The sequence below is a fragment of the Neodiprion virginianus genome, chromosome 5 (genome assembly GCF_021901495.1).
Source record: "Neodiprion virginianus isolate iyNeoVirg1 chromosome 5, iyNeoVirg1.1, whole genome shotgun sequence".
In the NCBI taxonomy this organism is placed as follows: Eukaryota; Metazoa; Arthropoda; class Insecta; order Hymenoptera; family Diprionidae; genus Neodiprion; species Neodiprion virginianus.
Window position 1 is genome coordinate 18,653,414 of NC_060881.1, and position 16,686 is coordinate 18,670,099.

The 16,686-nt window shown below is 39.3% G+C and overlaps 1 protein-coding gene across 9 annotated transcripts in view; it reads left to right on the plus strand.

Annotated features, from left to right (window-relative positions):
• LOC124306158 (ATP-binding cassette sub-family C member 4-like) overlaps nucleotides 1-16,423 on the plus strand; it is a 28,322-nt gene extending 11,899 nt beyond the window's left edge. For 6 of the 9 annotated variants that reach the window (XM_046766447.1, XM_046766445.1, XM_046766442.1 and 3 more), the window contains exons 5-18: nucleotides 310-441; nucleotides 1,239-1,430; nucleotides 2,164-2,472; nucleotides 5,970-6,410; nucleotides 7,656-7,961; nucleotides 8,235-8,369; nucleotides 8,474-8,990; nucleotides 9,130-9,360; nucleotides 13,073-13,309; nucleotides 13,395-13,657; nucleotides 14,272-14,717; nucleotides 15,145-15,274; nucleotides 15,361-15,517; nucleotides 15,618-16,423. In XM_046766447.1, the coding sequence (XP_046622403.1) occupies nucleotides 310-441; nucleotides 1,239-1,430; nucleotides 2,164-2,472; nucleotides 5,970-6,410; nucleotides 7,656-7,961; nucleotides 8,235-8,369; nucleotides 8,474-8,990; nucleotides 9,130-9,360; nucleotides 13,073-13,309; nucleotides 13,395-13,657; nucleotides 14,272-14,717; nucleotides 15,145-15,274; nucleotides 15,361-15,517; nucleotides 15,618-15,646 (3,525 nt within the window). In that variant the 3' untranslated portion in view covers nucleotides 15,647-16,423. Of the gene's footprint in view, nucleotides 1-309; nucleotides 442-727; nucleotides 746-1,238; nucleotides 1,431-2,163; nucleotides 2,473-5,969; nucleotides 6,411-7,655; nucleotides 7,962-8,234; nucleotides 8,370-8,473; nucleotides 8,991-9,129; nucleotides 9,361-13,072; nucleotides 13,310-13,394; nucleotides 13,658-14,271; nucleotides 14,718-15,144; nucleotides 15,275-15,360; nucleotides 15,518-15,617 lie in introns of those variants that run through there. The other 3 variants (XM_046766448.1, XM_046766450.1, XM_046766449.1) reach the window with 3 other exon arrangements.
• The last annotated feature ends 263 nt before the right edge of the window (nucleotides 16,424-16,686 follow it).

Sequence of the window (16,686 nt, forward strand, 5' to 3'; positions counted from 1 at the left end):
AAATATACAGCTGCTGTAATCAACTCTGATTACGACCCATTGAATGAACCAAATCGTATCTTATTGGTTTGCAGAAAAAATTCTTTTGAAATACAAAATTTGTATTCGGAACAAACGAAACATCAGTCTGCCAATAAATACACAATTCAGTGAAATTTTGGTTTTTTGACCTTTTGCACACGTTTATGAAGAGTTGAATATTTCAGATTGTTTTACCAAATTTACTGAGTACAAAATGAACAATTCTACATGCAAGTGAGAAGTAATGCGTTATAAGTACCAAATACATTTAAATCCTTGCGTTTTCAGGTTTTACGTCTTGATCAAAATGCGGCCCACAACACAGCAGCTGGCAAAGTTGCAAATTTAATAAGCAACGACGTGGCTCGATTTGACAGCATTTTTATATTCCTTCATCATTTTTGGATCATGCCAATACAGGTAATATTACAAAGTAATAAACTATTTCATTCGGGTAGGTTGTGATTTTTGACATAATCTTTACAATTCCCAGAGTCGAAATTTTCTTGATCCCACGAATTGAATAATCCTGTTGTGTTTAGTAATTATCAAATACTGCCAGTGAAAGATCTGTCGATAAAACCACAGCAACGGTAATAAATGAGAATGGTTAAGATTTTTGAGTAGATTATAGTAAATACACGCTCATAAACAAATTGCAACAGCCAATAAAGTCCGAGCCGAAGATACGTACAATCGTGTTTGAAGTGTTGCAATTTTTCAGGTAAAATGTCAGTATCTTCACTCAAAACACAAGTGATGAAATATATCACTTCAATGAAATTAGAGTTCAATCAATGATGACCTGACATAAGAATCGTCTCCACCGACTCAGCCACATTTTTTTTTATCTTCTCGGATCTATTTCCTAATTGGTTATACAGTAGTACTACTTAAGGGTACTCTCTTTGATTTTTTCAGATTTTTTAACTTAGCGTTTCGGAAATGATCTTTTTCTTAAGCCCATATGACATGGGAGATTAAAGTCACAAACAAAATCCAACATGAATAAATTATTTCTTTACATAAAAAGTATAACATATATTGCATTAAATAGTTCATGGGGAAAAATAACTTATTTACGTTGAAAATTTTTTTGCCCCATTGCAATCTTCCATGACATACGGATTTAGAAAGAAAAATCATTTCCAAAGCGAATAAGTAAATTTACAGAAAAAATTTACAGAAAGTGTTTACAATGTTTTCGTGAACTTTAGCTGGCGATATCTGGATACGTGATGTGGCTATCAATTGGCGTCGCCACGTTTATAGCAATCGGAGCCACGATGGCCCAGACGTTGCTTCTGCAAGGGTATTTCAGCCATGTCGGTGGAAAGTTGAGGGCTAAAATCGCCAGGAAAACAGACGAGAGGGTGCAACTGATGACCGAATTGATTTCTGGAATACAGGTGACCTTACAGGCAGATCCGTATTATTGGCAATTTTTGATTCTCTGACCAAAAGATTCAACTTCCATATCATACTCGAAGTGGGATACAATGCACAGCAAGTTTCATTTGTTGAAATTTTCAATTTGCTTTTTTAAATAAGTAACTGTCTTGCCTAAAAAATGAAGAAAAAACAAACGGGGCTCGTGTACTTTACTCGAAATTCAAAATTAATATGACGATTTCCTGCGGTCCGGCAAGCTGTAATATTTTTGCTCCTTCTTTATGGTCACATTTTGGTTTCAAAATTTGACGGTTTATCGATAGGTATCGGAAATCTGTGGAATATGTTTGAATTCTGTGATAATATTGGAATTTATACATATTTTTTTAAATGCTTCTTGAGATCTCTAAAGTCACAGAAATTTATTGAAATCGGATGGGATCCTAGACTCATGAATCGAGAGCAGGCCAAATCTCCCGAATTAATTTGATATTTCTGTAAGTATAAACCCCGTGAAATTCTAAAACTCACCAGAATATTTGAAAATCGTCTGATATCGGTCATCGTAATTATACACATGAAATGGCTCGTAATATTCCTGAAATCTGCGTGTAATTTAAGTTGTATTTCAGCGTTCGGTGCATGTATTTCATTTCAAGCAAAATACAAGTCTAGTGCAATAATAAGTAAAACTATTTTTCATCCTAAAGGTATAACCAACTAAGTTGGAATTTTTTAATTACGTTGCAGGTGGTAAAAATGTATTCCTGGGAAAAACCATTCAACAAAATAGTATCCAAAGTCAGAGATTTGGAGCTGAAAGTTATAAGCTACGCTTCGTATTTGAAAGGATTCAATTTTAGCATAATATTGCTGTCGGGAAAAATCACCCTCTACTTCGCGTTGACAAGTTTCGTCCTCATCGGAAATACGATCACAGCGGAAACGGCTTTCGTTAGCGTTGGTCTGATAAACGCGCTGAGAATATCATGCGCAGTTTACTTTCCCCTGGCGCTCATCCTTGCCGGTGAAGCCGCTGTGTCCTTGGACAGATTAACAGTCAGTAATTCTATAATCGTATTACATCGAACAGGGAGATCTGTTTAGGCTTTCGTATATCTATTCGCATTTTGCGAGACAAGCGAATCCATTAAACCTTGATTCCGAGGACAAAGATATCGGATTTATAAGCTCACCCGGCAAATTTGATGAAATCTGGTTTCACCACGATATACAGATGGGGTATTTCACGAAGTAGTGATCAAGATCGGAAATTGACATCTCCCATTTAATCCGATTCTTTTTTTTTTTGTACAAGTTTTTGTGACGTACGCAAGGATGATGTTACTTCTATCTCGTAGCGATGAAATTCGGTTAACTCGCTGCCTCACTCGGGATTCGCGTTCAGACTGAACGTTTAGCTCAGCGCCGCCCGAGCAGCCTCGCTCGACGCGCGTACTCGCCGCCGCGCATGCGCAGCACGGATAGTCGCGACCTGCTACCCCCAGGCACGAGTACGGTACAGTAGCGCTTCGCTCGCAAAGGCGCCCAACCGCATGACCCCACGCCTGGCTCGTCCTTTTGTTGTACACTTGGGGACCGCGGGGATAATGACTTGTTGGATTGACACGTATTCTAAGGTTAGATTCGACGTTCATGGCTTATGTTATGTTTATTGAGATTGAGTTTGATTCACACTCGGCCGACTGTGGCGCTGTAGGTTTCTCTGTGTTGCCAACATAACTAGCCGTCTCAGATTCATTGTCGCCAAGTGTACGTGTACGGCTCTCTGGCCGGCTTTTCCGCACGAAGATGCCGAGGCCACTTTACCACCTCGCAGACTTATCCTTCGTAGTCTCCTGCGGACTATTGATCCGCTTGGTATTTCCAAGCCGCTCGTCCGTACCAACGAGCTCACGGGTTGGTGGGTGTTGAAGAAAACGTCGTATTCTGTTGGCGACATATGCCAATGCATAGATAGAAATCAACAGCTGAAACTAGTCCTTTTTGACCTATAATTTCGTAATTGGCCGTTGACACAGACCACTATTGCCACATGTTATTATTAAGTTATAATCCGATGTTTAACGCGATCTCAACCAGAGACTGTGTAAAAAATTAAGAAGTGTACACAATGATACTACAGTTTGGATGAGCATTACTTCAAACCATATGTAATAACAGAGAGATATGGAACGGCGAGGGGGTAAACGACCGCTATAGATCAGCTAGAGATTTGTAAAGGGACAGAATGTATTGAATCGAAGTACGCAGATCTCACGCACACTACAACGAGTGGTCAACATGACAATATAGTCCAAAGTTCACAAAATCCCCGTGAGAGCAAGCGAGATGAGAATATGAAGAAGAAGCCAAAACCAGATCAGTATTAGTCGAATCTCGGAAGGAATAACACGTGAGTCTCGTTGAAAGTAGCTCGTTATGTGTGCGAGAGTGATACAGTGAATTGTGTGAACATGGGGCTATCAACTCGACGAATCGAGGCTCATAATGATCGATTTGATTATTAAATGGCATTGGGATCGTGTTTCGATTATACTTGTGATCGAGTAATTAGATGCGAGAGCAGAACTGGGTAGAGCCGGTTGGGGACTCTCGCGCTGGCCTTCCCGGGGCCTCATGGTTACCTCATGGAAACCAACATGGTTATTACAGTCAACGGATCACGAACACTTGAAAATAAGTAACAAGTTCACACAAAATTGGTGTAGCCGCGTGGGGTGGCCTTGTCAGGGTAGCTGAGCTACCCTGGGGTGGTTTCCGTGTCGGGTAGCCGGCAATGGCTTGCAGCCCCCGGTTAAAACAGTACAGGTACTGACCGATGATTTCGGGTGAGATGGTACCTGTACACGTCGTCCTGAGGCCTACTCCGGTTCTGCTCGCGACGAGACCCGTGTCGAACGGATAACTGTTAAAAAGTCTCCCAAGTTGACACAAGCGTTGAATAATTACTGATTGAATGAATATAAAGCCTGTCCAATAAACCGTGAGGTACAGTTTCATATCTGGTGGCCATGTTATTGATCCTTACATTGACCCCGAACCCACTATTATTGTTTTGAGTCTATCGAGAAGGGTGAATGTTGAGACCTATAGCTAGTACTCGAGGAAATTTGGGTACTTGTAGTACCCGGCTGTGAGGACTGTAACTAACAGTATTCTGTCATCCATTTTTCTCAATTTCCTCACGCGTGCGACTTACTCGCCAAAGCTCGAGTAACGTAACCGGGGTTCATTGGGTGGACAAATTCCTTACCATAAGCCGACGAGTCTTACGAACTCAATTCTTTTGTCTATGATACAATGAAAGGGAGGGTTATACTGAGTTAGATAGCTTAATGTTCAATAACAGGAAGTGGGTTGCGTAGAAAATAAACAATCAATTTTATTTTGGAGTACAAATCAAATTGCCAGATTGTCTGTTGCCGACAGTACTGATCATAAAACAATGCTTTCATTTTTTCAAATTTTTTCAATCTCGTGTGTGAGGATGAGTATTGTCATTTTGAGACCCCCCATTTTTTGAAGGCCGAAAAAATTCAGATAATTCTAGAAAAATATGATAACATTTTTGAGCCATATTCAAGAATAGATATCTCATTACAGCAAAAGTTGGATTTCGAAAATAACGAATATTTCAAAAATTACTCCTGGAATGCATTTGTCATATGTAAATGAACACGAAAGTTTCATGTAACATGGGTTGGAAAAAATATGTTCATGGAGCTTGACTCGAAAAAAGTGTAACTACCGAGGTCCTCGTTAGATAGTTAGCCGCCGCGTTAGAAAGCTGTCTTTAGCAATAACGTTCGGTGCGCTAACTAACGAAGACCTCGGTAGTCATATTTTTTTCTAGATAAACTCTGTGAATATATATTTTTTCGAACCATGTTATTAGGAACTTCCTTGATTATTTCCATATGAAAAATGCGATCAGAAAGTAAGTTTTTAAATTTTCGTTATTTTTGCAATCAAACTGCCGCGATAGTCTCCGTCTCTGAATAGGGCTCAAAAATGCAGTGATATTTATCTAGAATTTTTTTTATTTTTTTCAGATTACACAAATTGGGCGGTCTCGCAATAGCAAATGTCTGAGACGGGAAAATATTTGCCAATCGGGGCTTTGTTTTTTGACCAGTACTTGTGGGCAAAATAATTGAGATTTAATCGAAAACAACGATTTCCGAACGTGACCGATACTTTGTGGAATAATACACTAGATATAATAATCGAAATCCGTTGTGGAAATGTCATCTCTAAATTTAACCAATAGCCATCAAACTACGTTTAGCTAATTATTTCAATACAGCTGAACTGAGATTACAACAAGTTTCCTCAAATTTTGTTTTAAAACATCCATTCGTTATACTTTGAATCGTGGAGGTAGAACCAAACTTCAGAAGTCTCGTAGTCGTTCACGTAATAGTCTAATTGTGAGAATAAACGTGCTTTAGTTTTTGAAGTTCAAAGACCAATTTTATCTTGAATAGACTTGACCCCTTGACAACTGCAAATCGATGATCTTGATTAAACAGGAGTTCTTACTTCTGGATGAAGTAAAATGCGTGGAAAAAGCTCAACTTGCCTGCACCGAAAACGGGCCCGGTGATGTGGATAGATTGGAAATACTTGAACACGGAGTTGGAATACGGATGGACATGGTCGCGGCGAATTGGATTTTCGGCAACCTTCCTCCAACGCTGTCCGAGGTTTCTCTGGAAGTGAAAAACCGATGTTCGTGCGCGCTTGTCGGACCGGTTGGATCGGGCAAGTCGTCACTGCTGCATCTGATTCTGGGAGAGCTGACGGTTGGCGCTGGGAAGCTGTCGTTTTTCACGGGGAAAGAAAGTGAAGCCGAAATAACCACTCGGGATATTCGCGTTTCTTACGCCAGTCAAGACCCCTGGCTTTTCTCCGCTTCAATACGCGACAACATTCTGTTCGGTCTGCCATACGAGAAGAAGCGGTACCAAGAGGTGCGTTTTCTGTTATTATTATGCAATTCGAAGGAATTTCAGAAATACGGAATTCTGCAGAATGTAACCGAATAACAAGCTGCTTATCTGGCTGACACTAATTGGACAGCTTGCGAACTTGACGCTTGAATGCACGTTTTGAGTTCAGAATACATTATGTGACACTTTTTTTTCTGCATGCTTAACATTCAATGACTTGGAGTCTACTGAAGCGATCGAATCCAAAATCTCATCCGCTCTCAGCTTAAAAGGCCCGCGTTTATTGAGACCAAAATCATGAAAATCCGTTGATCCGTTCTCGAGACATCATGATAGGAATATTTTTTTTATTTTGTTTAGCAAAAACATTGAAAACCACCGGGCTTATCAGCCTTAGAATCTGATCGTTTCACAGTTCAGAAGTGACGAGTTGATTGAAACCAGAATTATCAAAATTCATTGATACGTTCGCAAAGTGTTGTAAAATTGTATTTTCAATTTGGTTTTCGAAAAATTCAGGAAACAGGAAAATACAGAAAATCAAAATAGTTTTTAGCGAAAAAAGCCGCGTTGATCGAAACCGAGATCATTAAAATTCGTTGATTCGTACTCGAGATATCATAATTTGGATTAATTTTTTCTAGAATTTTAACGAAGTTTTCCATTTAATTTTTGGCGTGAAAGACGAACAAAGAAGTACAGGCGCTTCTCGGTAATTTTCAGGATTTATCAGTAAAAGAACTTGCAATTGTTTACTTCTTTGCCCGAAGATTTTACCATCTCGATTTTGCGCAAATTGAAGGCACTTCTTGCTTCTTACTCTGTAACAGCAAGCATCATTTCGACTGATTTTCATTTGGAAAATATTGATTTGATTTAAACCTTTAACTGAAAAACTAGCTTTCACCCACTTTCAAGAATGAGAACGTCCATCAATTACGAGTGTTTGTAGATGAATCTAGATTTCATTCGCCTTTTGAGATAGAAAAGGTACTTTTGTTTACTTCTAGTCAGTTTTTCAAACCAAAAAGTCACTTAACCACACCGCTGTAAATCTAAATTTCAAAATCTTAGATTTTTTTCTTCATTTACTTCCAACTGTCCATGAAATCAGAATCATATACCATTCTATCGAAAACCTAAAAATTTCCTCATCTTTGAAAATTCTACTCGAAGACCTTTGTGCAACTGAATTAAGCTGAAACTTGAAATTTCCAATCCGTTTGAATGATTCTGTTAATCAGAATAAATAACTTCCATATACAGGTGACCGAAGCCTGCGCCCTGCTCAAAGATTTTGACCAACTGTCGCAAGGGGATCTGAGTCTTGTCGGCGAGAGGGGAGCTTCTTTGTCAGGAGGTCAGAGGGCTCGAGTGAACTTGGCAAGAGCCGTTTACAGGGACGCCGATCTTTACTTACTCGACGATCCTCTCAGCGCTGTGGATTCTCGAGTTGGTCGTCACCTTTTCGAGAAGTGCATCAATGGTTTCCTAAAGTCGAAAACACGGATCATAGTTACTCATCAGCTTCAATATCTCGAACAAGTCGACACTGTTATTTTCGTTAATCGCGTAAGTTCGAGAAATGCTTTGTAATGTGCAATATGATCAAGGAATTCATCATCGATTCACTTGAAATCAAGTCGTCGAGTTGTCACAGACACTAGACGTTTTCTGGATTCCCAACTACAAAATCATATGTTCTTTTCCAAGTTCGTCGTGAAGTGACCACGAATTCTTAGAGTCTCCGGGTCGAACGTACATTTCGTAACAGAATACATAACCCTGTCCGTATTAATTATTACCTACATGCGGCATCTGAATTACACTTGCTGCCTATTTCAGGGTACCGTTGAATGCCAAGGAACGTTCCAGGAGTTGAATGCCTCAAACTTCCGGAATTTGATTTTCGAGAATTGTGAAAAATCCGACGATGCCGAGTCCACGGAAAAAGTGGACGCAAACGCGACAGAATTTGAGGTACTTTTGTACACGTGACGAATTTCAACTTTGCAAATATTGGTATTGACATGAAAATTTCAGAGAACAACTGGAATTAATTGAAAAATCAATTGTGTTTTCAGACAAAGGACGTAGTTCCAGGTAACGATGAACAGCGACTAAAACACACCGAGAGTATGCAGGAATTGGAAAACATAGACGATGAGGAAATGGCAACGGGATCAATATCAAGCGAAGTATACCGAGGCTATTTTTTTGCTGGTGGAAATCTGTGCACACTGACGATCGTCGTTCTGGCCTTCGTAGCCGGACAAGTGGCGGCCAGTGGATGTGACTATTGGATGACGTATTGGACCAACCAGGAAACTCTCAAATCCACGTTGCAATCTAACAAATCCGTCGTCGGTGACATGGATTACAATAATTCCGTATCGCAGTGGGTCGATGAACGCGGATTGCTGCGACAAGATGTGGGAATTTGGGTCTATACCGCTTGCATCGCCGGATGCACCATCATCGTCTTACTGAGCAACATACTGTTCGTCAGGATCAGCATGAACGCAAGTCGCAATATACACAATGCCATGTTCTCGAACATTTTGGAAGCAACAATGAGGTTCTTCAACACTAATCCATCTGGTAGGTTTTCAATATCAGATAGCATGTTTGTGGAAATAAATTCCTTCCACCAGTTTTGGGTAGGGCAACTACTCTGACTCTTAATGATAGTTTTTGGTATAGGGTCTTGCGTTAATACATTCAAGAAATTTTTATTCAGGTAGAATCCTGAACCGATTTTCAAAGGACGTAGGTGCAATGGATGAGATGCTACCAAGCGCGTTAATGGAGATGTTTCAAAATTTTAACGTCGCGACTGGATCACTGGTAATGGTATTCATTGTCAACAACTGGATGATCATTCCGACAGTCGTTGCAGGGGGTGTATTCTATTTCATGACAATTCTCTACATCAAAACTGCGCAGAGTCTTAAGAGACTAGAGGGCATCAGTAAGTGATAATTGAGGAACCAGTATATCGCGAAAACTGCAGACTCGGGAGTTACCTCCGTTACTATTCCCTGAATAACCTTGCTTGCAGACGCGGAAGTTACTCCTTCGCTGCATTGCAGACCCAGGATTTTAATCCGTTGCTGCTCTCTGGCTAAATGATTTGATTCTTATCAATTTTTTTATGTATATTTCTCTTTATGCGTAACCGTTGATTCGAATGGTTTAAATAAGTCTTCGAGATGCGTTGCGAACCTCTTAACCTTTTCCTTTTCACTTCTAACACATTTACCTCTTACATTCTTCACGGGTGGGACCATACGTGGTTCTCCATAGCGAGTAGTCGTTAGCTTTGGTGGCAGTCAGATTCCCAAGGAATTCTTGGATCGCATCATTTCTCTGATTGTTAATCAGTTGTTTCAGATCCTTTGCTGCGTTGGTAATATATTTTTATGCGATGCTAGTCTTGTTTGCTGCTATTGCTTGCGTACTTTTCGTTTATCTGCTATTTTTCGTTTGATTACACTGGTCTACAGTGGTTTTGTTGCTCTTAATATTTGAGTCGTCTTAGAAAGATTCGATGTCAACGACCTTAGGAGTAAGCGTAGTTTTTCGAAATTGGCTCTAGTTATTTATTTTATCGACATTTTCGTATATGACTCAAAAAAGCAATGTTTAGGTGAAAAATTCGATTTCTTTTTTTTAATATCTAAAGTTTATCAAAAAAATACTATCAATAACCTTAGTTATGCTTACTTTATTCGGGCAGAAGTATAAAAAATATAAGAAATATAATACTTTGTTGTTCTCGCCATAAAAAAGAGGGCACAACAAGTTTCTTCGAAAGGAGGGGTATTGGGGTGTTCCGAAAAAAAAAAATTAAAAAATTTCTCTCAAACACGCATCAAACTTTCGGTAGGCATCTTACATAGAATATCTCAGCCAAATACGAGCTTTTAATATTGATTTTTTTCCATTTTCCATTTAAATAACAGGTAAAAAAATTTAGGAAAAAATATATCTCATAAACGTCTGACATGTAAACCATCTAAACGTACATCTAATAAACTATCTGTATTAACAGATTCTTATAGGAAATTTCACGCTCTATAAAAAACTACTGATATAGAACTTTAACCGTTCAAGAGAAATTCGCCTTTAAACATTGAGTGATCTCGAATACAATACTACAATAACATAAAAACCAGAGCCAATCTAATATAATCATAATTATATTCGTAAGTTTTACGTTCTCAAACACCAGGATCCACAGAAAAAATCGGAGCAACAAAAAAAAGTATTTATTTTGTAGAGCTGTGTTATGATCAGGCATTTTTCTTGGATGTGCAGCGTGTTTCGATCTGGGGTTGTATACCAGACCGCTGTTTGGACGGCATTCGTGAACTGTTCTACTGCATTTTTCTCAGCCTTTTCTGTTTTGAGCGGAATTCTCATGTGGATTGTTTCGTTCAATTTTTTTTCGAACGCATCCCAGTCAGTTTACTTGCTGCAGAATGTCGGTTGTTTTTGTTTGTGACCAATTTTTGTGCATACTGTTAGGAGGACTGGTGAGTGATACGACAACAGGTCCGCTGTTGTGCTGATTACACACTGTTTGGTGTTAATGCCTTTGATGATGGAAGAGTCGATGAAGTCAGGGATCTTCTTGGGGTCGGTCGGCCAGTACGTAGGTTGCCTGGCTTACAAGCATTGCCGGTGATTACTTGCCATTGCTGCCATAAGTCTTTCCCTTCTATTGTTGCGATCCTTGAACTCCACTGAAGGTGCTTGTCATTGTAGTCACCACTTATGATGAATCTGTTTCCTAGCGTGGTGAATAAATGCTCGAAGTGTTGTTTTTTGTTATTGAAATTGGGTGAACAATATACTGCAGAGATTGTCATCCCCCCTAAATAGCCTTTGATAGTTACGGTTGTGGCTTGTAGGTGATTTTGTTGGTATTTATCTCGTTCGAAATCTTTAATGCTTTACCTGATAATAATAGCTGTTTTTCTGTGTGCTGTTCCGTCCGGGTGTTTAGTACTATAGATGCAGTAGCAAGGCATTTTCATGTATTTTTTTTTCGTGAAGCGCGTCTCCGAAATGAGTATTACCTCAATTTTATGGATCCGTAGAGATAGTTACAATTCTTGTGCATGTTGGAACAGACCATTGGCATTCCAAGTGGAGAGTTTGAGGACAACAGCCATTACGCTATCTTGGCGATGACTGTTGTTAGCAGGTTCAGCAAGGTGCTCACCTGCTCCATAAGTGACTTTGTCATGTTTTTCAACTCGATCATGTCGTTTGTCTGCTGTGGAGCAGATTAGTGATTCGGTTGGTCTAGATTGCTTCGAGATTTTTCACGCAGTTCTCCTTGCTTCACCTATTCAGCATATAAGATTCAGGGTTGAACTATCTCTGACGACGGTGCGGTATTGTTTGTGGCCGTGCTCATTTTTCTTGGTGGTACATAAATTTTTTGCTTCAACTGCTTGTGCACTATTCACCCTCTGCAGTTAGCACAGTGGTTACCGTTGCAGTTCACGTATTTCACTTTGCTGTCGTTTCTTTTGCTAGTGCATTCTGTGGTCTGGTGGTTTGCCACACACTCGAGGCATTTTGGTCTCTTGTTGCAGTAATTTTTAGTGTGTCCATTCTTTCGGCAATTTGTGTATTGTGGGATTCCCCTCTTGACTCGGCGTGCTTCGATCACTACGATGATGTGCGTGAGTAGTTTCATGTGATAAATTTCTTTGTTGTTTTCTTGGGGTTCTAAATCTATCTAGAACAAAAGTAATGGTTTTTGTGACACTGGATGTTTGATGTTCCATATGTTGGTTGTGATGTGTTAGAAAATCACGTGACACGGATGAGGATCCTTCTTATCTGGACTATTTGAATTTTGCCGATGAGCGAACGTGCTATGAAAATTTTGAATGTGACTATACATATGAATAATGAGCAATTACATATCCATCAAAATGACATTATATACGTATAAGGACGAACACACACTGGCACACTTCTCCAGCATAACATAAATGACATACTGGAACGTCTCATACCACAACCACTAAAATTAATATCGCAAATCAACTACTGGTCGTTTTGATTTGCAAAAATTATCAATGTATCTTACAAATTTTTCAAAACATAATACAGGTTATTTTGAAGAAAACAACACTAAGCGTGGAAAAATATTGGAACTGAAGAAATTGGAGAAACAAGTTATTTTTTCTTTATATTTCTTCAAACATTTCCTTGTCTGTTATTATTGGTTTGAAATGAGTATGAGCAAGGGTCTCACGTTTGGACCCCACAAGGCCAGGTAAAGGTTAATGAGGTTTATTTAGAGAAAACTACGTTTGCGTCTCGTGACTTTTTCTCTACCCACTCCTCCCCCGCCCACGACGTAACGCGTGATGATTGGACAGACCTCCTAACAGCACTACGTGTTTTATGAACAGCCTTATAAAACGAGCTTCCTTACGTTCAAGAAGTAAACTACCGTCATGGATTTTTTTGAATCTTTAGAACTTGTGGTACTCCAGAAAAAAAATACTTACACTTCATAGTAAACGGTTTTCGCAATATGTTGGTTCCTTCAGTGTACTTCTTTCGACCGAACACTAATGAATCAGATTTGAAAGCCTTCATACTTTGAAATTTTATGAGTATACTGTGAAATGTTGTGCGGTTGACCATTTTAGCGAAGAGCCCCGTTTTCTCGCACGTTGGTTCAACCCTTGATGGACTGGTAACAATACGAAGCAGTGGATCCTCGGTCAAAGAATTGTTGCGAAAAGAGTTCGACCGTCATCAAGACACGCACACTACCGCTTGGTACATGACTATTGCCACAGCGACTGCCTTTGGTTTTGTGCTTGATTTGATGTCATGGCTTTTTATCACTTGTGTTTGCTTCTCGTTGATTTTAATAAATGATGGTCAGTGTAATGTTAAATTGGTATTATTCTACACTGCAGATAAGTACAGCGATATAATTTGGAACCTCATTGCCACCATTTACAGAAAACACCTCTGGAGGGTTTGCTGGACTTGCTATCTCACAATCAATGATCTTGATTGGTATAGTTCAAGAGGGCTTAAGGTACATAACTATCGTAATTTCTCAGATGACTTCAGTGGAACGACTGCTACAGTACACCAATCTACCCAAGGAGGGACCATTCGATTTCGACAACTCTCCTCCATCGGATTGGCCTTCGATGGGCTCTCTTGACTTCAAGGATGTCTCTATGAGATATTCAATCGACAAGCCTCCGGCATTGAAGGTGTGTGCAACATATTTATTTGCTAGTGCTCTCAATTTATAGTCTCCATTGATATACTGAGGGATCAAAGCCTTCGAGAAATTATAAGTATGTCCATTTGGAAATAATGAATCTGAGACGGCTAATTTTTTACATTAGACAGTTCTGTTAGCAACACGGAGACATTTACAGCGCCATAGTCGGCCGAGCGCACATCCTCAAGTGTATTTTATATTTTGATATCCGTTATGAAATTTCAAGAAATTCAAAACGTGTCATCACCTTGATCCTATGATTTTGCGGAATTTTATGAGATTTACAGGACCTCATGGGGCCTTATGGGAATTTACGAGACTTTATATGGCTTCGTAAAATTGGTTTACAAAATTCAGAAGACTTCATGGTAGCCTGTAACTAGGATTTCATGAAATTTTGAACTCAGGTGTACACCGAAGTTCAAGTGTAATCAATGCCTCGCTTTGAACGACCTGTTCTTCTCTACGTTTCTCATGTTTGTCTCGTGATACTTTTTCTCTCTCAGGCTAGACTTTAAAACAATACCACCGCAGATGTACCATGAGTTTTTACAGAGTTGACAGTTTTCATGGCCGCATTTCTCTTTCGATCAACCGCAGGGTCTGAACTTGAACATTCGACCCGGCTGGAAAGTGGGAGTTGTGGGAAGAACCGGAGCTGGAAAATCTTCGCTGATTTCCGCGCTGTTTCGTTTGGTCGGAGACGGACTAGATGGGGAAATTTTTCTGGACGGAATAAGCACCAAGACCATTGGGTTGAACGACTTGCGGTCACGGATCTCGATCATTCCCCAGGAGCCAATTCTGTTTTCCGCGAGTCTGCGGTACAATTTGGACCCGTTCGAACAGTATTCGGACGCAGAGCTGTGGAACAGTATTCGGGAAGTGGAACTTGGCAGCGTCATATCTTCCCTCGACTTTTCCGTCGCCGGAGGCGGAGCCAATTTCAGCGTTGGACAACGCCAGCTGATCTGCTTGGCCAGAGCCATCCTCAGGAATAATCGGCTGCTCGTGCTCGACGAAGCTACTGCCAATGTTGATCCCAAGTCAGTAAATTCGTCATAACATCGATTGTGAAATTGTATTGTCCGTTTATGAATTGATTGAAAAAAACGCCCTCCATTCATCGTATTCACGTCGATGAAAATTACTTCCATTTCTTTTTTCTCGGCTTCTGGGTGAGCTGACTTTGGTTTATACCTCTAATGACACTGCAGACACGATGCGGAAACTTATTAAAAAATTTTATGAAAATCGGTTATGGAGTTGTTAAGATTATCGTGTATACAAGTGTGCGTCTAAATTTAATGCAGCGATATTTTTTCAAATGCAGCAGGAGAGATCAGTAACTTGATACTTTTGTTTCAAGAAGAACCAGACAAATCAGGTGTTTTATGAAACTGCATAGAGAAATTTGCTTTCAATTAGTGTTTTTTGATTTCATTGATGAATCGATTTGTTTTAATTCCACAGCACCGATGCCTTGATACAAAGAACCATCAGACGAAGGTTCGTTGATTGCACCGTGTTGACAGTGGCTCATCGGTTGAACACGATAATGGACAGTGATCGAGTTCTGGTCATGGATGGCGGCCGCATCGTGGTGAGTGTATAATTTTCAGTTAGTTGTTGCAAGAATCGATTGCATCGATGATAAAACGGTACTCATTCTTCACGATGTTATAACAGGAGTTCGACCATCCGCATTTGCTGTTGAAGAATCGCGATGGTTACTTTTCGCAAATGGTTCAACAAACTGGAAAAACGATGGCGGAAGAACTGGCGAAGATTTCTGAAAGTGCATTTCCTGCAACTTCGGAAATCGCGAGCGATGTAACGAACGACGGTAAAAAAATATAATAATTATAAATAATTTTGCGTTTTTGATCTATTCTACGATCAAGGTGCTTGTTTCAAGTGCCGTAATATCATATTTCACTCCCTAGTAGCCTTACCTTCAGATGAAAAAATTTGAGACGACTCGGCGGGAAGTCTTTCTACAGAGTCAATACAGAATCTTCCCTAACAGTGACTTTGTGCCACCTGATAACAAGGATACCAAACTATATATGGATGTATCGATACGACCGTTCACGCTGATTGGTTGGTCCGTCTGTGACGTAGCGCTAGACCCTAAATCGGTGGTGCAAACAAAATAACGGGTATAATGCCATTCATTTTTACGTTTTTATACCGTTTTAATCGTATTAAATATTGTTGGAGGCTATTATTTTCGGAAGCAATATCTTTGAATGCTTTTAGGTTAAATTAAACACGATAAGAAGCCATATATGTATATATTACCGAGATTTTTGAAATTTGAGCATTTGAAAATTACGTTTATTGATGTATTCATATTCATGTTCATATTTATTAGTGGATGCTTTTGTACTAGAGGTTTACAATCAGTTTATCACATTTATAAAACAGTATTATATCTAATTTTTAATCTTAGATTACCACATCTCCTAGCACCTTCGCGGGTCGCACAAGCCCTTACAGAGCTTGTTCGGGATCTCGATCCTTATAGCTAGCTTAAAACTACGTAAACCCTAACATACAATCCTTATTTATTATATTATGGTCTTTTCTTTATTGCAATAAAAACGGAGAATATCTTTATTAATTTATAAAATTTTAGTCTGCAAAAAGTTTATCATGTAATATTTATTTCAGCATCTATCATGATATTATGCATTAGTGTATGTAGTCATGTATAAGACAATTTGTATAAAAGTTAGGAAGAAAGGATTGAGTAAAAGGATCGACAAATATTGAGTTTCATTATGATTTCAATCCCGCAATATGTAAAACAAGTAAAACATTTACTCCACAATCTATTCAATAATTTTGTGCTGTTTATTACGAATACGCATTCTTATTTCACTCTCACGGTTTGCAACGACGAATTTACGTTTTAACGTTTTTTTTTCTTTGATCTTGTAGCTTATTTAATTCATTCGGATAAAAGTTCTCTGTCCGATGAAAGGCTTTACGACGGGTTCTGGTAAGGTT